The following is a 27,941-nucleotide window of genomic DNA, read 5'->3' on the forward strand; positions in this document are numbered from 1 at the left end:
GACGTGGCTCAGATCTGGCGTTGCTGTGGCTCTGGTGTAGGCTGGCAGCTACAGCTGATTTGACCCCTCGCCTGGGAACCTCCATATGCCACAGGTGCAGCCCTAAAAAAAATAAATAAAAAATATAACCACTTTGATATACTTCTATTTTATCTCAAATTTCTTGTCCACCTTCCCAGAACAAACTGATCTATCATTAATTACTGGAAAAAAGTCCTGTGTACCCACACCTTGTAATTTGTCCTCTGGTATGGCATTTTTGTCTTCTCTGTAATGAGTGTAATATAATATGAAGCTTTCATTCTTTTTAGGAAGAAAACAATAACTAAATTTTCCTTTACATTAAACATTATTCCATCTCTGCTATCTATGTGAAACTACAGTATGTTTTGTTCACCACAGAACATCAGATACCAAGCCAACAAGAGTAGTAAGGAAGAGAACGGCACCAGAGGACTTCCTAGGGAAAGGACCCAACAAAAAATTCTGATGGGAAAGTAGGTTAACCTGTTTGCATAGGTGGGGTGTTATGTTATTATAGTTGCTTTTTTATATTGTAAGGGTGTTACTGTAAGAACTCCCAGATTTTTTTTTTCCAGCTTTTTGTGTGTCTGGTATATACATAATGACTGAAGCAAACCGCACCCTGTCAATCTATAGGGCACATGATGTGGGTTCATGCAATGAGACAAACGTCCATTTGTCTCCTGCTTCCAAAAATCCATGGCTCTAGGTTCTGCCATTTTTTCCGTGTCACAGACAGTATAATTGCTGTGGTGATCCAGCTGGCTTCTAGCTGTTACAAGGTAGTATAATCCTTTCCTGTGTTTTACTTTCCAGCTAATTATTCATTGCTTTATACTGCACTTGAATATTTTTAGAAAAAAGTAATGGTTATCAATTATCATTAAATATGTTCATATAGAAAATTTGCTAAATGCCAAAAATTAATGATGAAAAGTAAACTCATCACCACCCCAAAATCCACTATTTATTTTTATACTTTTAAGGTATAAAAGAATTGTGTCCATACAAAGTGTATTTATTTTTGTGTCTGTTTTATAGTGAAGAGTTAACAAGGCTTTGGAATCTCTGTCCTGATAACATGGAAGCCTGTAAATCAGAGACAAGGCAAGTTTAAAATGTTTTATATCAAGTATTGCTTTTCTTAAATGGTAATAACTAGAGTAGAATTTTTTGTCACCTGTAAGTAGAGCTCAAAAGAAATTTTAAAGTTTATTGTGGTTGACTTTGGTCCAGGAGAATACAGCTTTCCACAAAACACTTAAAAGTGCTGATGATAATTGTAGCAATCAGAAGAAATAAGGATTCACAAAAGAAGGGGAGACTAACAACCAAAGTGTGAACTAATGTTGCAGTTCCTTCTAGCTGGGGATTAGTGCACATGATTCCCACTTTGGAGAACCAGAGAATGTGGGTTTTATCAGAAAGTAAGGCCTCAGGCCTGCACAAATATATGACTGAGTTTCCCCTGAATAAAGCTGAGGCCCTTGACACATACCATCTGTAAAATGACAGAGCAGGAGGCAGGGGGGCTTGTTCACTAGCACAGGAAGCAAGGAGCTCATGATCCATTTCTCCTGAGGTATGGGCGAAAAACTATTCTCTAAGAAATTATAACCACAGGTCTGTAATGTGGTTTGGGGGTTTAAATTTACACTACCAGCAGTGTAAAGGAACAAGTTAAGAGGGTGAACTAAAAAGTTCCGGGCTGATGATAGAAAACCTTCTGAAGGGTCACACCTTCAACCTGAACCCTACAAGGATTCTGAAGATGAAAACAATCTACCATGACTAAGAATCAGCAGCTAGAACAGGCAACAAAAGTTAGACAATCACTTCGAATAATAAAACCATCAGATAAAGGCTTAAAATGAGCATATTTAAGATAATGACATAAAAGAAGATATTGAAAATAAAAACACAACACTCTTAAAAAGGACCAGGCAAATTTGAAAAACCAAGTAATTCTTCTAGCAGTAAGAAAATATAGCCATTTTGTACAACACTGGGAATATAGTCAATATTTCATAATAAATATAAATGGAAGATTACCTTTAAAATTGTACAAAATTTTTAAAGATGTGACTAATTTTAAAAATAAAGTAGTCACTTTAAATTACAGAATTTAAAAACAGGTTAAATGGCTGACTAGACAAGAGTTGAAGTAAGAATTAATGATTAAGTAATCAGCCGTAAGCATTACAGAAGGATCAGAGTTAGAAAATAAAGAGTCAAGACCATAGAATGATGTCGTCTAACAAGTATTTGAATTAAGAATTTTTCAGAACTGGAGTTCCCATCGTGGCACAGGGGAAATGAATCCAACTAGGAACCATAAGGTTGCGGGTTCAGTCCCTGATCTTGCTCAGTGGGTTAAGGATCTGGCATTGCCGTGAGCTGTGATGTAGGTCACAGACGTGGCTTGGATCCTGTGTTGCTATGGCTGTGGCGTAGGCTGGCACCTGTAGCTCTGATTTGACCCCTAGCCTGGGAACCTCCATATGCCACATGTGCAGCCCTAAAAAGCTAAATAAATAAAAAAAATTTCTCAGAACTGAAAATAGGCATGAATTCTTAGGTTCAAGGAGTACAAGTCTTAAGTGGGATAAACAAAACAAATCCATATCTCTGTGCATTGTAATAAAGTCACCAGGGGAAAAAACTAAATCACCTGTAAAAGTACAAAATGAGACTGACAGCAGACTTCAAGAACAAAGGAGACCAGAAAACAATGTAATGATAGCTTCCAAGTGTTAAAGAAATTATCATCAATCCAGAATTCTGTAACAAGTTAAACAAGGGGTTAGTCAAAAGTGATTGAGAAATAGTTACTTTCATACTAAAACTGTGAGCTATCATCAGCAGTCCTTACTTTAAAAAAGCTATAATGGAGTTCCCTTCGTGGCTCAGTAGTATCAAACCCAACTAGTATCCATGAGGACAGGGTCGATCCCTGGCCTCGCTCAGTGGGTTAAGGTTCTAGTGTTGCTGTGAGCTGTGCTGTAGGACGCAGACACGGCTTGGATCCCATATGGCTGTGGCTGTGGCTTAGGCCAGCAGCTGCAGCTCCAATTGGACCTCTAGTCTGGAAACTTACATATACTGCGGGTACAGCCCTAAAAAGCAAAACAAAAAGAAATATATTGATGGTCTAAACTTTATTTCCTAAAAACGTAATCTCAACAAACTGGCAGACGGGAGTTCCCATTGTGGCTCGGCAGGTTAAGAACCCAGCTAGTATCCATGAGGATGGGGGTTCAATCCCTGGCCTTGCTCAGAGAGTTGAGAATGCGGCATAGGTCACAGACTCAGCACGGATCCAGGGTTGCTGTGGCTTTGGCGAAGGCCAGCAAGTCTGATTCAACCCCTACCCTGGGAACTTCCATAAGCTGTAGGTGCGACCCTAAAAAGGGAAAAAACAAAAACAGCAGGCATCGTCACAGCCAAGAAATTCAGTCATTTTAAAATACCGAGATATAAGAACTGTGGATAAAAATAATTTGCTAATGCTGCTGGTGGGAGCCTAAATTGGACAGCCACCTTGAAAAACAGTTTGGCAGTAACGTGAAGTTAATGATGTGCATAGTCCAGGCAGTTCTGTTCCTGGGCAGACTGATTCTAAAACAGTTCTTTTAAAATGTCATGTTGGAATCACTGGTCGCATGTTGAAGTCAATTTATTAAGTTACCATCAGCATTTTTTTTGTTTTTGTTTTTGTTTTTTGTTTTTTTTTTTTTTTGGTCTTTTTAGGGCCACAGCCTTGGCACATGGATGTTCCCAGGCTAGGGTCCAATCGAAGCTGTAGCTGCCAGCCTACACCACAGCTCACGGCAATGCCAGATCCTTAACCCACTAAGCAAGGCCAGGATCGAACCCTCAACCTCATGGTTCCTAGTCAGGTTCACTTCTGCTGTGCCACAATGGGAACTCCCACCGTCAGCATTTTGTAAGTGAAACAGAAAACATACTTTTGTGAAACATAAGCTTTATTTACACATATGATAACATACTTTGATGTTTGTATGTGTATTGGGTTGCAATATAAAATGAATTTACTATGGGTTGCAGTGGAGGTTTGAAAAACATAGTGTCTAAAGAAATCAACTCATCTGCACAAGGAGACAGGTACAAGGGTTAACCTAGCACTATCATAGCACAAGGTGGAAAAAAGCAGCTAACTATCTAGAGAATGGGTAGCTTGTGGCGTGTTCATATAATGGACGCCACTGGAATGAGGATGAGGGCTCCTGTACCAACACATGCCTGCTCCAGAAAAGTCAGGGTGTAGAAGGGTACAAGAAGGAATCCATTGGAGTTCCCGTCGTGGCTCAGTGGTTAAACTCTACTAGCATCCATGAGGATGCGTGTTTGATCACTGAACCTCGATGAGTGGGTTAAGGATCCAGCGTGAGCTGTGTGTGGTGTAAGTCGCAGATGTGGCTCAGAACTGGCATTGCTCTGGCTGTAGCATAGGCCAGCGGCTACAGCTCTGATTGGACCCATTGCCTGGGAAACTCTATATGCCAAGGGTACAGCCCTAAAGAGACAAAAAAAAAAAAAAAAAGGAATCCATTAATAGAGAGTTTGAAAATATTCAAAACTATATATATAAAATTTCTTTTAAAATGCACATTAGGAAATTCCTTGTGGCACAGCAGGTTAAGTTCTGACATCGCTGTAGCTGTGGCACAGGTTGTAGCTGTGGCACAGGTTGTAGCTATGGCATGGGTTTGACCCCTGGCCCAGGAAGTTCAACATACTGCAAGTATGGCCAAAAAAAAAAGAAAGAAAAACACACATACATGAATGATAAATGCCACATTCCAAAGAATGGCTGCCTCTGGGGAAAGAGGAGAACAAGGTTAGAGAGAGGTGCCTGAGTCTGAAGCAGGAGCCAGGATGTTTGTTACCGTAGTCCTGATTGCTTGCGGTATATAGGAATTGTAAAAACTAGCCAGTGGTTCCATGTATTTGTGAATGATAGTCGAGATTTCAGTGAGTTGTTTTATCTGCTGTGTTATGTAGAAAAAAGTAGTCATGAGCTCAGAAGGAAACTTACAGGTCTGTAATGTTTGCCAGTTTGAGAGCATGTCACTGTAATGAAAATCCTAATAAGATTTGATACTTGATTTTTCTTTTAGAGAGCTCACTTTTCTCATTTTAATCAAAGATGTCTTCTGATCAGATTCTTGTGTCTTACTTGCTTGACTATATCAAATTTTATTTCTAAAAACAAATTCAAGAAAGATGCAATTAAAAACCAATCATGCTACCATGGTAACTAAATAAGCTCATTAAATTCTTAAAATCTCCATGTGGTCTGGTTTTTGTTTTTTGTTTAATTTTGGTTTAAAGAAAAAAATATTCATGGATGTGGACATGATGAGAAAATTTCCTGCTTGCTGGTAAAATTTAGATGGTCTTAAACCCCTGGCTGTCCTCTATGACTCCTAACATATGTTAAGCATATAACTGCCATGGCTGTTGTGTTTCGGAGACTATAGTTTATAAAATGGTGTAGTACCACACTTCCCTCTCTTTGTTGTCAACTCTTTTGAGAAATTTAGAGTCATTTATGTCCCTAAAAATCTGAGTTCCTAAGTAATCTGACTGTAACTGAGTGTGGGTATCACTAGAATCTTTATTGCCACCATTTAATGTCTATAAAACACACATGAGCCTCACTAGTAATTTTTTTTTAACACCCAGGGAATACATGCCAACTTTGGAGGAATTCTTTGAAGAAGCCATTGAACAGGCAGACCCTGAAAACATGGTTGAAAATGAATACAAGTAAGTAATGTTTCTCCTCAGCTGATCTCTAATACCTTTTCTTAAAAATTGTATGTATACTAGAATGCTTAGCAAGGGAGAAAGTTGATGGTACTTCTCCACTTCAGTGAGTTTATATGCCAAGTTCATATTATGACACATCCTGACTTCAGCAACCACTCCCATCAACTAATAAGCAGGACTTAGAATCATGGTTTGATAGTACTTCTCCGCTTCAGTGAGTTTATATGCCAAGTTCATATTATGACACATCCTGACTTCAACAACCATTCCCATCAACTAATAAGCAGGACTTAGAATCATGGTATGTCTAAGAAGAAAAATCCCCCCTTGAGCCCACCTCTTATCACCTCTTTTCTCTGTTCCCCTTCAAATCACACTATATCCATCAGTTGTTGATAATTTCCGCCTTCATTTCCTCACCTATTCTCCCTGGCCAGCCTGTGCCTGCTGGGTGATCTTCTAGTCACTTGACTAAAATAGCTGACCAAGGTCACTTATTTTTGGACCTCTCTCCAGCAGCATTCGCCAGTTGATCATTTTCTTCCCTTGACACCTGTGAAACTACACTCTTCTCTGCTTTTTCCTTTTGCCTCATTGTCTCAGTCTCTTTTGCTGGCTCCAGACCATCTGCCAAATTCTCCAATTTTGGAATAACTACAGGAGTCAGTCTCAGCTTCTTCATCTGGATCTTCCAGGAGACACCACACAGCTCCATGGTTTTAAACAGGCATCCTGGCACATGGTCTAAGGGCCCTTTACTCTCATCAGCCTGCCTGGTCACTCCCGAGATCCAGATCCTACCTCCTGCTAGCTAGGCTTCTAAGGGCTGATTTAAGCCCTTTTTTGCATGTTTCTTCATCTGTTAAAACAGTCGTAGTACCCATTTCATGGCTTATATACACTAAACATTAAATAAAATGGTTCACTTTGAACCATGCACTGTATAGGGGTAGTATTTTAGGTGCCACACCATCTCAGAGGTGGAAGCTCATTTGTAAGCAATGACTAATATACCAGGCTGCTACTCTTAGAACTTGTGGGGGCTTTCGAATGATTTGTAAAAACTCACATTTGTGCTCTGGATTCTCTGTAGCTTACCTGTTTGCAGAAGAACATTATCTTCAGAATTTCCCTGAGGTTTTTACTTCTCACCTTACTGTTTACCACCTGTTATTTCATTAGTGAAGAGTTCATGGAGTCTATTCTTGGCATCCCTGCTTATGGTGTTGACTATTGGATGTGTCCCTTTTAGTTTTGGAGCCATTTTTACTCAGTGAGGTTGACATTTGGCAAATTACAGTTTGTTACATAAATTTTAAAAGGCAGATACTGGTTAACATGATCCAAAACTGTTTTATTTATAAAATATTCTGAAACTCACATCTGCAGGTGACATTGCTAGTTTGGATATCAACTCACTGAAGGTAGTGAACCTCTTTCTTACTACATGACCAGGCAGATGATTTCTGTCCTGCACACACAGCACCTAGCAAGTCCTGGACACATACTAACAGACTTCTAACTTAAATAAGATGTAACTTTTAAAGTTCCCATTGTGGCTCAGTGGTAACTAACTCATCTAGTATCCATGAGGACATGGGTTCAATCCTTGGCCTCGCTCAGTGGGTTAAGGATCCAGCATTGCCATGAGCTGTGGTGTAGGTTGCAGACAAGGCTTGGATCTGGTGATGCTGTGACTGTGGTGTAGGCCAGAGGCTACAGCTCTCATTCAACCCCTAGCCTGGTACCTTCCATATGCCGTGGGTATGGTCCTAAAAAGACCAAAGAAGTACGTAAACTTTTAAACTGTGTTTGCTACATATGAACCTGCCTCTTTGGACTCCATTGGTTTCTGATTTGTAAGAGAACTGAATACTGAGACGTTCTGTAGGGCTATGATCACAAGGAAGAGATGGTGCTCTCAGCTACTGACCTGAGAGGACAGTATTTCATGTGGTGAATTTCCATGCACTAGAAGGGAACATGTAAATAAAACACTCAATTACAAGATTGGCATCTCTTTTTATAGGGCTGTGAACAATTCAAATTACGGTTGGAGAGCCCTGAGACTGTTAGCTCGGAGAAGCCCTCACTTCTTCCAGCCAACCAACCAGCAGTTCAAAAGTTTGCCAGAATATCTTGAAAACATGGTAATAAAGCTAGCCAAGGAATTACCAGTAAGTAATATAGGCCAATTTTTTCATCCTTTAGTTGGCATTATCTTCCTTAAAGCCACTGTTTGAGCTAAGAGCTGAATTTAGCCTTTATTACATGAAAAAAATGATCCACAAACCCCCTTTAGAATGAGGAAGATGCACTGTGTGTTGTGTGTGTGTGTGTGTATATTACACTTACATAAATTGGTAACTTTACGTGCTATATCAAAATTATTAATTTATTATATTTTGGGTAAACTTATTTTTCCTGTTTTGCCAAAGCATTATATTTTATCAAAGATAGGGCCTTTGGGGGTAGCAGTAGGTAACCTGGCCTGTATCGTTCTACTCTGTTCTTTTCCAGTACAGTATGGTAATAACTATACTGTGTGCATCAAATCTAAGAAAATTACTCAAAAAAAAACCCACTTAAGGACATGGTTGCTCCCATAATCTGTCCTAAAGCATCGTTACTATTTGCTAGGTCCTTGCAAGTCATTTTACTATACTTCTTCCTGGCTCCCTTCTTCCCACGTTAGGGCAAAGGGCCTTTCTAACCTTCAGGTTTTCACCGTCCCACTGTGATCCTTACCTGACATTTGGGCCCCATGATTGGAATCTCTTACCTAAATAAAAAGCACTCCCAGTTATATTATTTTAGAAGTTGGCACTCTTTTAAGACATTCTTCTTACTCATTTTAGCCTCCTTCTGAAGAAATAAAAACAGGTGAGGATGAAGATGAGGAAGATAATGATGCTTTACTGAAGGAAAATGAAAGTAAGATTTGAATTTTCTTGGCTATTTTACAAAATTGGAAAAGATTGGGGTTCTTGGTTGAGAGGTACGTTATTTAATTTTGATCTACTTCTCAACTTCTACCATTTATCTCAGCTCTGTTTCTTATAGTGAGGAATCTAGAACATTGCCTGATAATAACGTTTAAAATAATAAGACATCTTATACAATAAAATTTGGAAGTATTGGAAAGGAAAGTACTTAAATTTGAAGGCAACTCATACCTCTTAATTCTTGGGAATTAGATTGGGGCAGCTGGTTTCAGAAGATGCCTTCATAATTATAATAGAGGCAATGATTCCTCAATGATCATGATAAGAATAGTAATTCAACATGTGGAAAATGCAAAAGAACCGTCTTTTAAAATAAAGCTAATAAAAGATGATTAATATCTCAGCTTCCCCATGTTCCATTATATACTTTGAATCTTACATGTCCTCATACTTTGTTCATAATCTACATTTCATGTGTTTTCTAGGTCCTGATGTTCGACGAGACAAACCTGTAACAGGGGACCAAATAGAAGTATTTGCTAACAAACTGGGTGAACAATGGAAGATTCTGGCTCCCTACCTGGAAATGAAAGACTCAGAAATTAGACAGATTGAGTGTGACAGCGAAGACATGAAGATGCGAGCTAAGCAGCTCCTAGTGGCCTGGCAGGATCAGGAGGGCGTGCATGCAACACCTGAGAACCTCATCAGTGCACTCAACAAGTCCGGATTAAGTGACCTTGCAGAAAGTCTAACTAATGACAATGAGACAAATAGTTAGCTTCTTTTTTTTTATTATTAAAACTGTGATAAGATTTTGTTACCAAGCAGCATTTGATAAGAGGTCCACTGGTTTTGGTAAACAATAAACATTTTTATAACAGTTGTTGTACAGTGGCTGGTGCTCCAAAAACAACAGAATGCATACTGGCTCTTGATGACTGACCTCAGGGTTGGGGGGAAAGGGAGGGAAGTTGGGGAAATGGCCAAAATAAAGTGACCTCAAGGTCACATAATATTTTTGTCGAACACATTTTTAATGAAGTCAGTAGGCAATATTTAGGGGCATGGCGTTTCCTAAGATACACTATGCCAAATTAGTTTCCCACATGCTATTAGTAATTAGAAAATTTAACTTGTTGTCTTGAAAATCCCACAAAGCAGAGGCTCAACAAACAATGGTCCATTTGCCACCTATTTTTATAAGTAAAATTTTAATGGCACACAGCCATGTTGATTCTTTTAAGTACTTACTATCTGTGGCTCCCTTCATGCTACAACAGCAAAGTTAAGTAGCTGCAGCAAAGACTGATGGCCTGCAAAGGTTAAAAAAGATTTACTATCTAGCCCACTGCAAAGAAAACTGGCCAACCCCCAGCTTTAAAACATACAGGGCAAAGTCTAAAACCTAGTTCTTTAGCCTTTCAGAATTCATTTTAACCTCTCAAGTCGTTAAAACAGGGTTACATACCTCAGGGATTTTTATGAAGTTCAAATGAGATACATGTGAAAGTGTCCTCCAAACAGCAAAGCATTATGTAGTATAATGGCTGAAGACAGTATCATCTACCTTTCCCATTCCACTTAAGTTAACCTTGGGTCTCTATGGGGTCCTTGTTTTGAATGCTAAAAGGAGGGCTACAAGAGTCTATCTGTTACACTGTGAATGTTCTCACTTGGGCTTCACTTCACTAGCTAGTCCAACAGTCATCCAGCCCCAGTATCAAAAAGGGCCTTGGTGCTGGTGGCACAGCATAAAAGGTACACTCAGGAATCAAGATGTTTTCTTATTCTCCCGTTTTCAAAGATCTTACATTCAAGGCTGAATTCTAAAACAGCCTTAAGAGTTTAAAATGACTAATATAAGTCCAATTTTTTATACTTTAAGAAATCTTTGGAATAATGCTTTTTTTGGATCAAATAAAATCAAGTTTTTTATAGTGACAAGTTAAGGAATTACAATTTTAAAATGCTAATTCCATGTAAAGCTTATATACTTTGTTCTAAACCTACCTGATCTAATAGCTACAGCATCCTCCAAATCAGAAAGTTTGAATTCTAACTGCTAAATTTATATCCTCAAAATTGTTCACACCAAATAACACCGTGAATAAAAAGATTTTGCAAATTTATAAGCATCATACCAGTATATAAAAGAATCACCACAATTCTTAGGGTCTCATCATCCCTATTCCATTCTGCACCCCCTCCAGGGCAGGAGTACTGACTGCCAATTATTGAAGCTCAGCTGAAAAATAGGGTTACATACCTCAGGGATTTTTATGAAGTTCAAATGAGATATATGTGAAAGTGTCCTCCAAACAGCAAAGCATTATGTTGTAACTTATTACAAATAAGTTTCCCTGAAATGTTTATTTTATCCCCTAGTGTTCTCAGATTATAGCACATCATTCAAACTTGAGAGAAAATGGCAATTATTCTCTAGGAAGCTGTTATCAGTGCTGTTATCCATTAGCAGAGCATTTTAAAACAGCATAAGCAGAGATAGGAGATTTTATGATAATCCCCAAAACTTTATTATAAATACCTAACCCAAGATCAGACATGTTAGCTAATATTCTATCCTTTCTCTAGCAATCAGTCAAGGCTCCTAAAAGAAAAATTAAATGTATTAAAATGTAAGAAACCTACCATCTATTGATATTCCACCATCACTTTAAAGATCATTAGTATTAAAGTTTGAGATAAACATGAATTTGGAAGGTGACAGGGAATAGAAACAAATGCCCAGCTGAGCCAAGAAACACATCTGATAACATGGTTGCATTCAGTACCCAAAGAACTCCAAAACTTTGTTATTTCAACAGAAATATAATGCTAGCAGGCAAAGAAGATGGTATTTTTAAATGAATGCCTAAGGGCAGAGTTAAACTAGCCTTCTGCAGAAAACTGTAGTGGTATTAAATGTATCTGAACTTCAGCCAAGCTCCAACACTCAACAGACAAAATACTTAAGGTCAAAAGCTATTAGTCCCTCTTTTTTTTTTTATTATTATTAAATATCCTCATTTTCTAAAAATAAGCAACTGGAGCTTGTCAACATTTTTTAAGGTTGATTACTACAAAACCATTGCAAAGTTAAATGTACAAACCATAGTACATCAGAGACACAGTAATAAATGTATAATCAAATGTCTATTATTGATCACAATTTATTTTAAAGTCATGAAAAGCCAGCAACAGTCAGGCTGGACAAATACTTGATTGTACCCATGTCTCCATGGGTTGGGGACAGCAGCACTGAGTTACACAACGAGATCAACACTTACTTCCTTTCCACCTTCCTGGCCACATTTTTGTTAGATAAGGCAAAGGATGGGCAGCTACTCAATCACTGGTGGTCTGAACCATGCAAGAACAACAAACAATAGGGTTAATAGGTGTGCAATAAACATCTGATTGTTGACTTTTGGGCTGAAAAAGGCAGAGAATTTATCACAGAAGGTAATAGCTGAAAGGCATTTCAACTCAAGGATTTTTAAAAGTTAATCCAAGAAATAAGCTTTTTAAAAATGTCTTCCTGCCACCTTTATCCAGGGCAGCACAGTCCAAAGGCAATTTTCTCTTTTCTGTAATTTTTTAGGTTGATACACAGAGTGGTCTGCTTCTACCCTCTTCTGTTCCACATGAGGGGAAACACATAAAATCACCTAAACATCTTTCTCTAAAGCTCTGGGTTATAGAAATGATCAACAAATAACATTTATTTCACACCTAAGCATAAATAGCTAGAATGAAGATTACTATTCACTTTCCTCTTCCATTATTTCAACTCTGCGAGGGCCATACAGTAGAACATAAGCTATATGCCAGTCTCCACCACCAGAAAGCCGCAAGATATCCTCTGGTGTCACGATGCTGACCTTATCATCATCAAACTTAATCCATTCATCTAAAGAGCAAAAGAGAAAAATGAAATTAAATCTCATAGAATCTTTTCAGAGTTCCATTTCAAAAAAGGTACTGAGTAATTTTATGTACGGTAGTATTCCATCTGACATACCAACAGTTCTCAAAGTGTGGTCCAGGGACCACAGGTTCAAGATCTTTTGGGGGTTCCATGAAGGTTACAGCTACTTTCATAAATTACTAAAGCATAATTTGCCTCTTCCCCCCTCATTCTCTGAAGTATGCTTTGGAATTCTCCAAAGGTTACGTGATGTTGATAAAGCAGCAGACTGAGTACAGAAACAGAAGAGTACAACTGTTTCCTACTAAGCCTGACAAAACCGACTTACGAAAATGTAAATATCATTTCTTGCTTTTTTTGGTTTGTTTTAAAAAATGCAATTTATGTTACTATGTAATGACTTCATTACTGTCAGTTTTATTAACTAATTTATGAACTAATTTATTCTCAGTTTTAATTTAGTAAATATTGAGAACTCCTCAAAAATAAAAGCTCTTGTGGGAATCCTGAGTATAAAAGAGTTTCTGAGACCAAAAAGTTTGAAAACAAATGTGCTATAAATTTAATCTAAACTATCAAAACAGTATGTAACAGGAGTTCTCTTGTGGCACAGCAGGTTAAGAATCTGGCGTTGTCACTTTAACAAGCTAGCTTGGGTCACTGCTGTGGCAGAGGATCAATCCCTGGCCTGAAACTTCTACGTAAAAGTATGTAACAATTTTAAAAAAATGGAATCCAGGAGTTCCCGTTGTGGCACAGTGGTTAACGAATCTGACTAGGAACCATGAGGTTGCGGGTTCGGTCCCTGCCCTTGCTCAGTGGGTTAATGATCCAGCGTTGCCATGAGCTGTGGTGTGGGTCGCAGATGCAGTTCAGATCCTGCGTTGCTGTGGCTCTGGCATAGGCCAGTGGCTACAGCTCTGATTCAACCCCTAGCCTGAGAACCTCCATATGCCATGGGAGCATCCTAGAAATGGCAAAAAGACTAAATAAATAAATAAAATGGAATCCTTACCTTGTTTCCTTTTCACCCACGATACATAATGGCCTGAAGAGCTAGACCTTCCCTGATGTGTTAGCACTGCTTGTAAGTCATAGTATCCACAATTATTGGAGCCAATGTCTAAAGAAAGATATAAATCCAATCATATTAGTTATGAAGAGAATGTGCTTTCTCAAGTTAGGTAACAAGCAACAACTCAAGTTTAGCCTAGAGAAGTACTACTCTATTAAAATCCAGGAAGATACTACTCTCCAATTAAAGCTTCATGAAAGATGTTTTAAGCATGTTATCATCCATAGAACATATATTCACTAAAAAGTGGTTTTTACTATGTCATATTAAAGTAAGTTATACTTCAAGAAACCCAATTTTCTTTCAACCACAGTGTCTTTAAAAAAAGAAAAACTGGGAGTTCCCGTGGTGGCGCAGTGGTTAACGAATCCGACTAGGAACCATGAGGTTGCGGGTTCGGTCCCTGCCCTTGCTCAGTGGGTTAACGATCCGGCATTGCCGTGAGCTGTGGTGTAGGTTGCAGACGCGGCTCGGATCCCGCGTTGCTGTGGCTCTGGCGTAGGCCGGTGGCTACAGCTCTGATTCAACCCCTAGCCTGGGAACCTCCATATGCCGCGGGAGTGGCCCAAGAAATAGCAACAACAACAACAAAAAAGACAAAAGACAAAAAAAAAAGAAAAGAAAAACTGTAGCAAGAGAGTAATTTTATCTTAAAAAAAAAACCTTAACACACAGTAAAACTCTATTGAAATGAAGATTTCACTTACCATCAGCAAAAGAAAAGGGTTCATACTTAACTTCTTTTTGGGGACTACTCTTTTTGTCACTCTGAAGAGAAAGAAAATTTAAATTATGATACTGGAAATAAAATTTGTATTCTCAGCGAGTATACAGTCCCACATATATTTACTCTCTACAGGCAAAAGAAAAAATGTCATCTGCCTTATAAATTATTAAACTGATACAACTACAGTTATCATAAAACTAAACCCGTTTCTACTCTTCAACAATATACAATCTCATATGTATAAGTAGCAAATCCTCTGATTACTGGACCAACTTCAAACCACTAAAGCTAAAGCACATCAATGAGTACAGATAAACACTGCTCTAGGGCAGAAAAGGAAAACCCAATTCTGCAACTTTTCGACAGCACTATCAAACCATATAGGTAAAAGAGTTCCCATCATGGCGCAGTGGAAATGAATCCGACTAAAAACCATGAGGTTGTGGGTTCGATCCCTGGCCTCCTCACTCAGTAGGTTAAGGATCCCGTGTTGCCATGAGCTATGGTGTAGGTTGCAGACTCGGATCTGGTGTGGCTGTGGCTATGGCTGTGGCGTAAGTCAGCACCTGTAGCCCTGATTAGACCCCTAACCTGGGAACCTCCATATGCCAAGAGTGCAGCCCTAAAAAAAAGAAAGAAAAAAAAAAGCTATATAGGTAAAGACAAAACAAAAAAAGATGCCTCAAAAAAGAGATGTCAAATTACTGCAAATAATATTAAATAAATCTAAGCCATAGCTACATGCCACTTCAGGCCAAATGAAATTAAATATTTAATTCAGCAAATATTTACCTATACTAAAACAGGCATGATTTACAACTTTCTTTTTTTGCTTTTATGGCCACACCCATAGCATATGGAAGTTCCCAGGCTAGGGACTGAATCAGAGCTGCAGCTGCCAGCCAATGCCACAGCCAGAGCAACATGGGATCTGGGCAGCGTCTGCAACCTATACCACAGCTCACAGCCAGATCCTTAACCCACGGAGCAAGGCCAGGGATCGAACCCGAATCCTTATGGACACTAGTCAGATTCGTTTCCACTGCACAACAACAGGAACTCCATGATTACAACTTTTGATAAGGGTCTTTAGTGGGAATTCTCTCACCTCAACCATTTCTGTGTCTAATACAAAACAAAAGAATTATCTGGACATATGGGCATAAAGTTCTGAAAACTATAATGGCAAACTGCTTAAAAGACAGCTAAGGTGATAAGCCAAAGGATCAACAACAAAAAAAAGGCAATTAGGTTAACCATTCCTTTACATATTTACAACACCTAGAGCAACCACCAAAAAAAGCTACAAAGAAATACATTTAAAAACATTTTATGTAAATCAGGAGTTCCCAATGTGGTCAGCACAAACAAGGCCGACTAGTATCCGTGAGGATATGGTGAACATTCAATCCCTCCTCCCTCAGTGGGTTAGGGATCCAGCATTGCCACAAGCTGTGGCTGTGGCACAGGCCACCAACTATAGCTCCAACCCCTAGTCTGGGAACTTCCATATGCCACAAGTGCAGCCAAAAAAAAAGAAGTTGGGAGAGGATTAAAAACTATGACCCAACCATGTGCTGTCAATAAGAAACTATATTCAAATATGATATGGACAAATTTAAAGTAAAAGAATGGAAAAAGATATATCATGCAAACATTAACAAAAAGAAAGCAATGGCAATATTAATGGATAAGGCAGACCTCAGAGCAAAGAAAATAATCACAAGAGAGGGACACTGCATAAAGATAAGAGTCACTCGACAAGACATAGCAATCCTAAATGTGTACACACCAAATAACAGTCATAAAACATGAAAAGCAAAAGCTAAAAGAACTGAACAGAGAAACATACAAATCCACAATTTTAGTTAAGATTTCACCACTTTTCTCTCAACAATTGATAGAACAACTAGACAGAAAAACAGCAAGGTTACAGGAAAATACATCATCAACCAACTAGATCTAATCAACATCACAGAACACTACACTCAACAACAGCAGATTACACACTCTTTTCAAGTGCCCATGAAACATACACCAAGATAGATCACATCCTGAGTCATAAAGTAAATCTCAACAAATTTAAAGGAATTTAAATCCTGAGTGTGTTTTCTTCTCACCACAATGGAATTAAACTAGAATCACTAACAAAAAGATAATGGGAAAATTTCCAAATGGAAACTAAACAAGACACTTCTAAATAATCCAGTGTCAAAGAGAAGGCTCCAAAGGGAAATTTTTTAAAAATACAAGAACATAGGAGTTACCGTCGTGGCACAGTGGTTAACGAATCCGACTAGGAACCATGAGGTTGCGGGTTCGATCCCTGGCCTTACTCAGTGGGTCAAGGATCTGGCATTGCCGTGAGCTGTGGCGTAGGTCACAGACACGGCTCGGGTCCCGTGTTGCTGTGGCGTACGACTCCAATTCAACCCCTAGCCTGGGAACCTCCATATGCTGCACGAGCGGCTCAAGAAATGGCAAATAGACAAAAAAAAAAAAATACAAGAACTTAATGAAAATGGAAATGTGATATAACAATTTGTCAGACACAATTTGAAAGAACTGCTGAGAGGGAAATAACAGCACTAAATGAATACATTAGAAAACAGGTAAAAGCTCGAAATAAGAAATCCACAAGTTAAGGACCTAGAAAAAGGAGGAGGAAAATGAACCCAAAACAAGCAGAAGAAAGGAAATAAGGGTAGAAATCAATAGAACTGGATGCAGAAAAATGGAGAAAGATCAATGAAACAAAAGGCCAGTTCTCTGAAAAGAGTAATACAATTGGCAATCCTCCAATAAGACTGACAAACTGGAAAGAAGACACAAATTACCAGTATCAGGAATGAAACAGGGGATAGATATCATTAGGCACCCTGCAGACATCAAAAGAATAATGATACTAAGAACAACTCTGCACACATAAAATTGACAGGCTAGACAAAATTGATCAATTCCACAAAACCACAAACTACCAAAACAAATCCATTTATGAAATAAATGATTTGAATAGCCCGTAACTATAAAGTTGAATTTTCAATTTAAAACACCTGATAAAGAACTCTCCAAGCCAAGACATCTGATTAGACAATTCTACCAAATGTTTGAAAAAAGAATTAACACAAAATTCCACACAATCTCTTTCCAAAAAAAGTAAGGGGGGGGGAGAAAAGCTAATAAACTACTTCCACAATGTAGAGGATACAAGATAAATTGAATCAATGAATGCAAAAATGAAACTGAAAAACTATGCTATTTATAAAAACATCAAAAGGAATAAATGCTTACAAATTTAACCCAAGTACAAGAAATATACACTGAAAACTAGAAGACGTTGAAAAAAAATTAAGACTTACGTAAATCAAAAGACCTCAAGTCCACAGATTGTGAAACTATTAAATGGCAATACTCCCTAAATTGATCTACAGATTCAATACAATCGCCACCAAAATTCCAACTACTGGAGTTCCCATCGTGGTTCAGTGGAAACTAATCAGACTAGCATCCATGTGAGCAGACGTTCAATCCCTGGCCTCACTCAGTGGGTTAAGGATCCAGCATTGCCGTGAGCTGTGGTATAGGTCACAGACATGGCTTTGATCTGGCATTGCTGTGGCTGTGGTGCAGGCCAGCAGCTATAGCTCCGATTGGACCTCTAGCCTGGGAATCTCCATATGCCTCAAGTGCGGCCCTAAAAAGACCAAAAAAACCCAAAAAGAGTCAAAACAATCTCTTTTTCTTTTTTTGGTCATTTTTTAGGGTCACACCCTCAGCATATGGAAGTTCCCAGGCCAGGGGTTGAATCTTAGCTACAGCTGCCAGCCTACATCACAGCCACAACAACTTGGATCCAAGCAACATCTGCAACCTACACCATAGTTCACGCCAAGACCAGATCTTTAACCCATTAAGTGAGGCCAAGGATCAAACCCTTGTCCTCCTGGATACTAGTCAGGTTTGTCACTGCTGAGCAACAATGGGAATGCTGAGTCAAAACAATCTTGAAGAACAAAGTCGGAAGGACTGTACTTTGCTACAAACACTACAAAACTACAGCAATCAAGACTTCAGTACTGGCCTTAAGGACAGACATATATATCGAGAATAAAACCAAAAGTCCAGAAATACACTCAAGTCTACAGTCAACTGATTCTCAACAAGGGTGCCAAGACCATTCAATGGGCAGAGAACAGTCTTTTTAATAATTAGTGCTGGTACAACCAGATACTACTCACATGCAATAGACTTAATTTGGACCTATACATCATCCAACATACAAAATCTAACCCAGAATGGATCAAAGATCTAATTGGAAGAACTGAAACTATAAAAACCTTATGAGAAAATATAAACTTTCATGGCCTACTGGCAATGGTTTCTTAGATATAACACTAAAAGCAAGAGAAACCAAAGAAAAAACCAGACTGGATTATAACGAAATTAAAATTTTTTCCACTATAAAAGACCCTGTTAATAAGATGAAAAGACAAAGCTACAAGCTAAGAGAAAATATTTGGAAACGATAAATCTGACAAAAGACTAGTATTTATAAAGACTTGTCAAAACTCAAGAGTAAGGGAGTTTCCATTGTGGTTCAGTGGGTTAAGAAGCTGACTAATATCCATGAGGACGTGGGTTCAATCCCTGGTCTCACTCAGCGGGTTAACGATCTGGTGTTGCTACAAAATGTGGCATAGGTCATAGACTGTAGATGCAGCTTGGATCCGATATTGCTGTGGCTATGCCATAGGCCTCAGGTGCAGCTCCAATTTGACCTCTGGCCCGGGAACTTCTATGTGCTGCAGGTACAGCTGTAAAAAAGAAAGAAAAAAAAAATTTCAAGAATTAAGAAAAAACAAACAGCAAAATGAGAAACTGCGTAGAAAACAAGAGACATTTCACCAAAAAGGACACAGAAATGGCAAATAAAAACATGAAGACATGTTCAACACCATTAGCCATCAGACCACAGTGCAAACCTACACATATGGCTAAAATAAAAAACTGTGGCACTACCAAATTCTAGCAAAAACCCAAAGAAAATGGATCAGCAATACATTGCTGATGAGAATTTAAAATAGTACAGCCGCTATGGAAAACATGAGTTCCTTAAAAAAACTGAACATAGGAGTTCCTGTCGTGGTTCAGCAGCAATGAACTCAACTAGTATCCAGGAGGACACAGGTTCTATCCCTGGCCTTGCTCAGTGGGTTAAGGATCCAGGGTGCCATGGATAGGGTGTAGGTCACAGACATGGCTTAGATCTGGCACTGCTATGGCAAAGGATGGCAGCTGTGGCTCCAATTTGAACCCTAGCCTGGGAACTTCCATACGCCTCAAGTTCAGCCAATAAAAAAAAAAAGACAAAAAAAAAAAACCCTGAAATATGCAACTACCATGCAATCTAGCAACTACACTCTTAAGCATTTATTCCAGACAAATGAAAATTTATATTTACAAACACAAATGTTTACAGAGAAGCTTTATTCAAAATAGATAAAACTGTAAACTATCCAGCTGTCCTTCCATGGGTAAATGGTTAAGCAAAACAGTGGTATATCCATACTACAGAATACCATTTTAATACTAATAAAGAATGAAGTACTGCTGTTAAGTACTGTTATAATTGCCAGAGAATTATGCTGAGTAAGAAAATCAACCCCCAGGAGTTCCCGTTGTAGCTCAACAGAAACAAATCTGACTAGTAACCATGAGGTTTCGGGTTCAATCCCTGGCCTCTCTCAGTGGGTTAAGGATCCATTGTTGCTGTGAGCTGTAGTGTAGGTCGAAGATGAGGCTTGGATCTGATACTGCTGTGGCTGTGGTGTATGCCGGTGGCTATAGCTCCAATTCAACCCCTAGCCTGAGAACCTCCATATGCCTCGGATGCGGCCCTAAAAAGCAAAAAAAAAGAAAAAAGAAAATCAGTCCCTAAAAGCTACAAACTGTGATTTCACTTACATAACTTTTTGGAAATGACACAGAAATGGAGACATGTTAGTGGTTGCTAGGAATTTTTGAAGGAGCAGGGCAAAAGGAAAGTGAATTTGGCTACAAAGAAGTACTATAAGGGATCTTTGTGGTGAGGAAATACATTGCATCTAGCTACCAATGTCAATATCCTGGCTGTGGTATCATAGCTTTGCAAAATGTTACCACTAGGAGAAACTGGGTAAAAGGTACTTGGGAACTCTCTGTATTGTTTCTTTTTTTTTAAGGCCGCACCCATGGCATATGGAGGTTCCTAGGCTGGGGTTGGCTACAGCTGCAGGCCTTGCTCCACAGCCAGAACTCCACCAGATCCGAGCTGCATCTGCGACCCACACTACAACTCACGGCAAAGCTATGGATCCTTAACACACTGCGTGAGGCCAGAGATCAAACCCACAACCTCATGGTTCCTAGTCAGGTTCATTTCTGTTGCACCACAAAGAGGACTCCTGTATTATTTCTTACAACTGCATGTGATTTTACAATTAACCTCAAAATAAAGTTTAAATTTTTAAAAATTGCTCTTAACACCACATACATACAATAACCTGCAGAAGAATTTAATTTTAAAATCTGATATATATTATCACACTAGAAATATTTCTAGTCACCAGAAAGTATCTTCCTTTTGAAGAAAAAAAATTCAACATATAATTCAGCTGTCCCTTCTCTGAATTTAAACTATACAGTTTACTAAAGTTGCTATGATTATAATTTTAACAGTGATAGGCATACCAGCAGCACTTATTAAAAGATACAACTTAAACTGTCCCAATTAGAACATAAATGAGCCAATATTCTGTAATGCCAATTCCTTTTTAAAAAATGGAGATAATGCTGTGACTTACAAGGAAAATAATAAAATATGCTGAATTTTACAAGGCAAGATTTTACGTAAAGTGCTGTGAGATAAATATGAAAAGAACATAAGCTGCAGATTTTAAGGGAAAAGAAAATATTAAGTTTTTTCTACCATAAAGGACTCATTTCACACAGCTAGAATTCTTTTTCTTATGCTAATATACACCTACAACTTTAAGGGCTTGCACCAATATATGAAGGATTGTATATATGCCAAATACAGGTTCATCCATTTTTACTAATAGCGTAACAATATAAAGTGAATGTGGAATACAAATTAAAGATTAACATATTAAAAGGAGTTCCTGTCGTGGCTCAGCTGAAACAACCTAATACCCATGAGGATGCAGGTTCTATCTGTGGCCCTGCTCAGTGGGTTAAGGATCCATCATTGCCATGAGCTGTGGTGTAGGTCACAGATGTGGCTCAGAGCCCATGTTACCGTGGCTGTGATGTTGGCAGAGGCTACACCTCCAATTCAACCCCTAGGCTGGGAAATTCCACATGCTGCAGGTGCAGCCCTAAAAAGACAATCAATCAATCAATATTAATAAGATTAGAAAATGAGCAATAAGAACCTACTGCCTTTGGCTGCTGATTTACTTTTTTATCTTCTAGATCCTTGAATTTTGATCGAAAAGAAATCATTTTCTCTTGAAGTTCTGGTGTACACAGTTCATACACATCCAACATAAGAGGAAATTTAACATCCTATATGCAAACCAAAAAGAAAAAGTGTAAAGGGACTTATAAAGGTAGTTATTTAAAATATTTATCCATGAGTTCCACTGTAGCACAGTGGTTCTTTTGCTTCATGTTCAAAAAATTTCTCTGATAAACTTCAGACAATACCACTGAACTGGGTTAAAATCCTAGTGGAAAAGCTGATGCCTTCATAAAGCAGGTAACAAAAAGGAATAGTTACTGAGTGAACTAGTAAACAAGGCTATACTGCTTATGGGTTTATTTTGCCTGGGACATTAACTGGTTTTGATCTGTGCTTTCCAGACATGGGAAGCCCTTCCCCTCAAGCTACTTATGACTTACAGCAATTGGGCAAATTACACCTCTGTGGATAAAACTGAAATATTTCTCTCTCTCTGCCTGGTCCCTCCAGAAACTGGAGACTCTTAGGTTCCCAACAGGCTTATCAGATGAACAGGCAAAACTGCCTCCTGTCATGTGTAGGAATCTTGGTATTTTGGGGACTTCTAGAAAGAGAAACCACCTAGGCAGAATCTGATGGCAGGCCCTTGGCATGGTTTTCCTGGCCTTGAGATGTCTTTCAGGAATTTAGTCTGAGACTCCTAAGGAATTACACCAGAGTCGATGTGGAGGAACCTATGTGATCAATGGACCAGACTTATTTGAAAATAACTTAGATTTGATTTGGCTGTGTTCAATGGAGATGAGAATAGAGAACAAGATTGTTTCAATAGATATGAAATTCTACTGTTATTTGAAGTCTTGATCTATGAAAGTTATTGTGTTAGCCATAGTTTGCACTGATGCTCAAAAGGAAAAGAAAATTATCTAGTGGAATTATCACAGAGTAACTACACGTGACATATTACTAGTTGCTTTAGGTGTGCTGTTAAAAGCACATGTACAATACTTGTGTGACAACTGGGTATAAATAATAAAATGTATGATCTATAAAGCATTTCCTCATTAACATACCTCTGAGCTTATTCATGGTATGTGACCAGTTTTTCCTCAAAGTGGATTAACTAGACAAATATAAAGGAGGCCCAGCACCAAGGGACAAACAGCTAAATCACCCCAGCATCAAGAAACAGATGTTTTCATCATCAGTGCTTTTTATCAAAGGACTTACAACTGAAAGGGGAAATGATGGCAAAAATCTGCATGTACTGAGGTATGAGGAAGTCATTCTGGCTTATACATGGCTTAACTTACACTTTACAGACCAAAGTGACCTGTTTTGTGGCCTTTCAGACATGTACTATACACCTGCTTTGGCCACTGTGGATTCCTACACATTCCTATGTTGCTGAGAACTTGAGTTTTCCGAGCTATGTCAGATGCCACTAGCCATTCTCAAAGCAATGTCTGCTGGCAACTGGTAGCTGCAACCTTGTGGTTTAAGGGAGTCCCTTATAACTATTAAAATTTCTAAGCAAATGAAGTTGCTTTAGATCAGATATGAGCAGAACAAAGGAGACAGGTAATGGCCAAAAGCTCCTGTTATGTATGGTAATATAGTATCAGGAGTTCTCATTATGGTTCAGCAGAAACGAACCCGACTAGTATCCATGAGGATGCGAGTTTGATCCCTAGCCTTACTCAATGGGTTAACGATCCAGCGTTGCCATCAGCTGGAGTGTAGGTTCCAGACACAGCTCGGATCTGGCATTGCTGCAGGTGTGGCTGTGGCCAGCAGCTGCAGCTCTGATTCAACCCCTAGCCTGGGAACTGGGAACTTCCACATGCGGCCCTAAAAAAGTAAAAAAAAAAAAAAAAAAAAAAAAAAGGCGGTTAAAACCTACTTGGGTGGAAACAGATGGCGGGCTACACTGGGTCTCCCCAAAGTGCCAGTTCCAGACTGGGTTTTGAGCTTATTCCTGAATTCCTCAGAGAAAGAGATCTATTTTGTGTATTAAAGTTCCTGCTGTCATTCTTATTTCTAACTAAATCTGCTGCACCAAAATGGTAGATCGAGGGATTGAGATCTTAATCATACAGGACTTGGAACTCAGAAATATTTCTAATTCAGTGTCCATTCCCCAAAATGAGGCAGAACTATGCCCCATTTCAGCAAGAAGTAGCTAAATGATCATTGACTCATTCCCTAAGACTGGGCGAAAGATAAAACAGAAGTGGGGACTTCAAACCAAGTCTCCCTAAAAGCAAGTTCTTCTGCCAAGTTTATGATTAATAGCTCTCTCCAAAACAATGATTCCTTTTCTTGTCCAACACCTATTCTCCTCAAAACTGACGAATAACAGAGAAAAGAGGGGGAATGAAACCGAGCAGGACCCTGTGGGACTCGTGGGCACAAGCCTTTCTGTGTCCCCCATTTCTTGTTTTTAGGGAGTAAGTTTCAGCCTCCATGACCTTCTCTGAGTTCTAAAGGGCAGGTTCAAACAGTTGCTAATTGGGGGGGGTGGGGGGTGGGGGGTGGGAATGCAGAGCCAAGGGAGAAACAGTCAAGAAACAATAGTGCATAGTGTTTGTATGTATACATAAGTGTAACTAGGTGTATATGTATATATATGTATAACTGGGTCATTTTACTGTATAGCAGAAATTGAGAGAACATTATAAAGCAACTGTAATTTAAAAAACTATAAAAAAAAAAAGAAACAATAATGCAGCCTTTGGGTAGGGTCCTGGTTCCTCTTCAAGGAATATACATAACAGAATCTCTGAGTTCTACTGCAAAACTAAAACCCCCAACAAATGAAAACCAGAGAGGAACACCACCATAACCAGTCCTGGGGCCACTAAACACCAACTCTGAAGAATGAAAGCTTGCATCTACCCTGATCTGTGGCCCCATTTTCTACTCACAAACTGTGAAACCACTTCCTAATCTCTCCCAAGGAGGGCACAGTCTTTAGGGCATTAGCCTGCTGTGGCCTCCTTTCCCTGGCAGAGCAATTAAGCTATTTTTTTCTCCTTCACCCAAAACTCTCCTTGTTTCTATCCGGAATTGGTGGACAGAGGCCAAGTTTCAGCAACAAGTTCAACAAAACAGATAAATCACAAGGCTGGCTCTGACATCGAGAGATTACAATTTATTTAAGTCTTTGGGCGCCAGTAATGTAACTCACCTCTAAAAAAAAAGAACTGCCTAGAGAGAGTGTGTAATACTGCCCCTTACCTCACTCCCATCCTTAAACCTACTGGACCAGTATCTCTGGAATTGAGGATCTGGTCTAGGGCAGTATTTCTAGGGAAAGGAGGACATCCATTAGAATTACCTAAGAATCTTTTGAAAAGTATAAGACCTCAGGCCCCACTTAACCAGATGCTTGGTGGGGGCTGAGGAGCAGGCATGTGTATGATTTAAAATAAAAAGGACAATGGATAATTTCAATACACATTCTTGGTTAAGAACCACCTGCCTAACGTTGAGTTTTCCTGTTCACAGTATTCTGAAGTGAGTTTATCCCTCAAAGAATAAAGAAACCTACTGAAAGCTGGGAATTACCTTCAAAGAATTATAATATTTTATTACAGTATGGTAATATTTATTATACTAACCTTAAGAACTTTAGCATTTACAGACTCCTTCTCTTTATAAAAAATCGAACCATCTGAATAGTCAAGTAAGCAGGTAGCCGGCTAATCTTGGACTGAAGAGAAAATGGAAAGAAATCTTATTATATACAAATACCACAAAAGTTTTTAATTCCTTGGTTTGGTAAAAATAAAGACTGCGTAACATTAATTAACTGGAAAACGTTCAACTAACTGGAATTTGATTTCAAAAGGAATGCAAAACTCACAGATTTGATGTACAAAGCATTTCTCTGCAATGTTGGAGACTGTTTGGTGATTTCTTCCTGAAGTCGCTAAAAAAGAACATAACAGAAGTCCAAACATTAAACAACTTTCTTCTGCAACACAGTATTACACCTTAAAGTCTCTTAAAAACCAATACTACTTAGTCCCCTCATGGCGCAGCGGAAATGAATCTGACTAGGAACCATGAGGTTGCAGGTTTAATCCTTGGCCTCGCTGAGTACATTAAGGATCCAGCATTGCCTCATGAGGTGTGGTATAGGTCGCAGATGTGGCTTGGATCTGGCATTGCTGTGGCTGTGGCTCCAATTCGACCCCTAGCCTGGAAACCTCCATGTGCCATGGGTGCAGCCCTAAAAAAAAAAAAAAAAAAACTAGTACTACTTAATTGACAATGTACAGCATGTCAATGGATTTATACCCCTGAGAAATAATCTGAATGAAGACAACACGGCAAGGCTTTTAGATATAGTTCACTTTTTTAAAGCCATCACATAATTTTTAACAGTATGAACTCCTCAGAAGGTAAATAATACTTGAAGTCTTCTAATTATGATCCAAATGCTCAGACTGTAAGAGTATTACATCATCAGAAAGCCTTTTTTGGCATTCCTCTACTTACGGATCATCACAATAGTCATATTTGAGGAAAATTAAGAGAATGTATGTAGACATCCCTTGTTCTTTATGCTTTATGTAACAAAGGCTTCTGGAACAAATCAATTACTGTCAAATTTGAGAAAAGTCGTAACACAAAACGTCTATTACTCTAAAACTTGGAAAGCCTTTAGCCACTGTATTAAACTATTATATCATCAGGTCTCCCTTTCCACTCCTTCCCGCCCTGCCTAACAGTGAGCAACAGTTATCCCTTCCGGGCATCATCTATAAATGGTGACAACAGCACTTATGTCATGGTGCTGTTGTTAGAAATACATGAGTTGGTACATGTAAAAAACTTGGAGAACAGTTTGGCATATATCTTATGTTCAATAAGCATGCCCCACTTGTGTAAAAAATTGTTTCACGTCTGATTTTTTTAAATTACTAACCACATTACAACAGGAATCACCATGTAGTAGTTTTTTTTAACATTTAACCAAGTTTATGCAGCAACAAAGAGGAAAAACAGGAGCCAAATTACTCAAGAATAAAACAAATGATGGTATGCATCTAATAAAATTACTAAGACAATAAATATAACATCTAATAAATACATATTTTTCAAGAAAGCCTATCTGGTACAATGTTACTCATCAGGCAAACTATCTATATTCCACCAATCCATGATAACCTAGAAGCTCCAAGCATATGAAGTTCCCATCGTGGCTCAGCAGTTAGCGAACCCGACTAGGATCCATGAGGATATGGGTTCGATCCCTGGCCTCATTCAATGGGTTAAGGATCAGGCACCGCCGTGAGCTGTGGTGTAAGTCACAGATGCACCTTGGATCCCAAGTTGCTGTGGCTGTGACGTAGGCCAACAGCTACAGTTCCAACTAGATCCCTAGCCTGGGAACCTCCATATGCCATGAGTGCAGTCCTAAAAGACAAAAAAAAAAAAAAAAAGACCAGAAGTTCCAAGTATATTTAGTTCTCCTGGAACTTGATAAAATCATGAAGATAATATCATCCTTGAGAGCCCAAGCCAAAACATTCCATCCCACATTCTCTAACACCGATATATGTTTTAATGCCCTGAAACACGCATCATAATTTGTTACAGAACTCTTGGTTGGTAGTTAGCAAGTATCTGGATGCTTTTAAAATGAACTTCTCTTAGAAGTCATTACACCTCACCACAACTCTCCCCTCAGTATCAGAGGGCAAAGAACAGACCTATCTTTCTATCTGTTTTTTACCAATGCATTTACCTATGCTATCCCTAACCAATCTTTCCCCGAACTGTAGAAGGAAGCTCCCTATAAACAAATTATCTTGTTTATCAATGTAATTCCTGCCCCAATTCACTGCCTATCCTTCAAAAGATGATCATATTCCCCCAAACTGTATCCAATAAATATCAGGCAAGCAAAACTGTTCTATTTTACCAAGCTGCTCATTAGAGTGGATTCTTCACTATGGCACTGGGGAAAC

At 38.7% G+C, this 27,941-nt stretch overlaps 2 protein-coding genes across 2 annotated transcripts in view; one reads left to right on the plus strand and one right to left on the minus strand.

Moving 5' to 3' along the window:
* Positions 1–9,648, plus strand: part of THOC1 (THO complex subunit 1) — a 44,779-nt gene extending 35,131 nt beyond the window's left edge. The window contains 7 exon segments of the mRNA XM_047793873.1: positions 403–473; positions 476–497; positions 1,066–1,131; positions 5,734–5,817; positions 7,850–7,997; positions 8,679–8,754; positions 9,251–9,648. Of these exon segments, the coding sequence (XP_047649829.1) occupies positions 403–473; positions 476–497; positions 1,066–1,131; positions 5,734–5,817; positions 7,850–7,997; positions 8,679–8,754; positions 9,251–9,546 (763 nt within the window). The 3' untranslated portion in view covers positions 9,547–9,648.
* A 2,272-nt stretch (positions 9,649–11,920) lies between these two features.
* USP14 (ubiquitin specific peptidase 14) overlaps positions 11,921–27,941 on the minus strand; it is a 49,445-nt gene continuing 33,424 nt past the window's right edge. Inside the window, 7 exon segments of the mRNA XM_047793874.1 lie at positions 11,921–12,678; positions 13,712–13,819; positions 14,479–14,539; positions 21,936–22,064; positions 25,584–25,627; positions 25,630–25,675; positions 25,829–25,894. Of these exon segments, the coding sequence (XP_047649830.1) occupies positions 12,530–12,678; positions 13,712–13,819; positions 14,479–14,539; positions 21,936–22,064; positions 25,584–25,627; positions 25,630–25,675; positions 25,829–25,894 (603 nt within the window). The 3' untranslated portion in view covers positions 11,921–12,529.

Source organism: Phacochoerus africanus, chromosome 8 (genome assembly GCF_016906955.1).
Source record: "Phacochoerus africanus isolate WHEZ1 chromosome 8, ROS_Pafr_v1, whole genome shotgun sequence".
In the NCBI taxonomy this organism is placed as follows: Eukaryota; Metazoa; Chordata; class Mammalia; order Artiodactyla; family Suidae; genus Phacochoerus; species Phacochoerus africanus.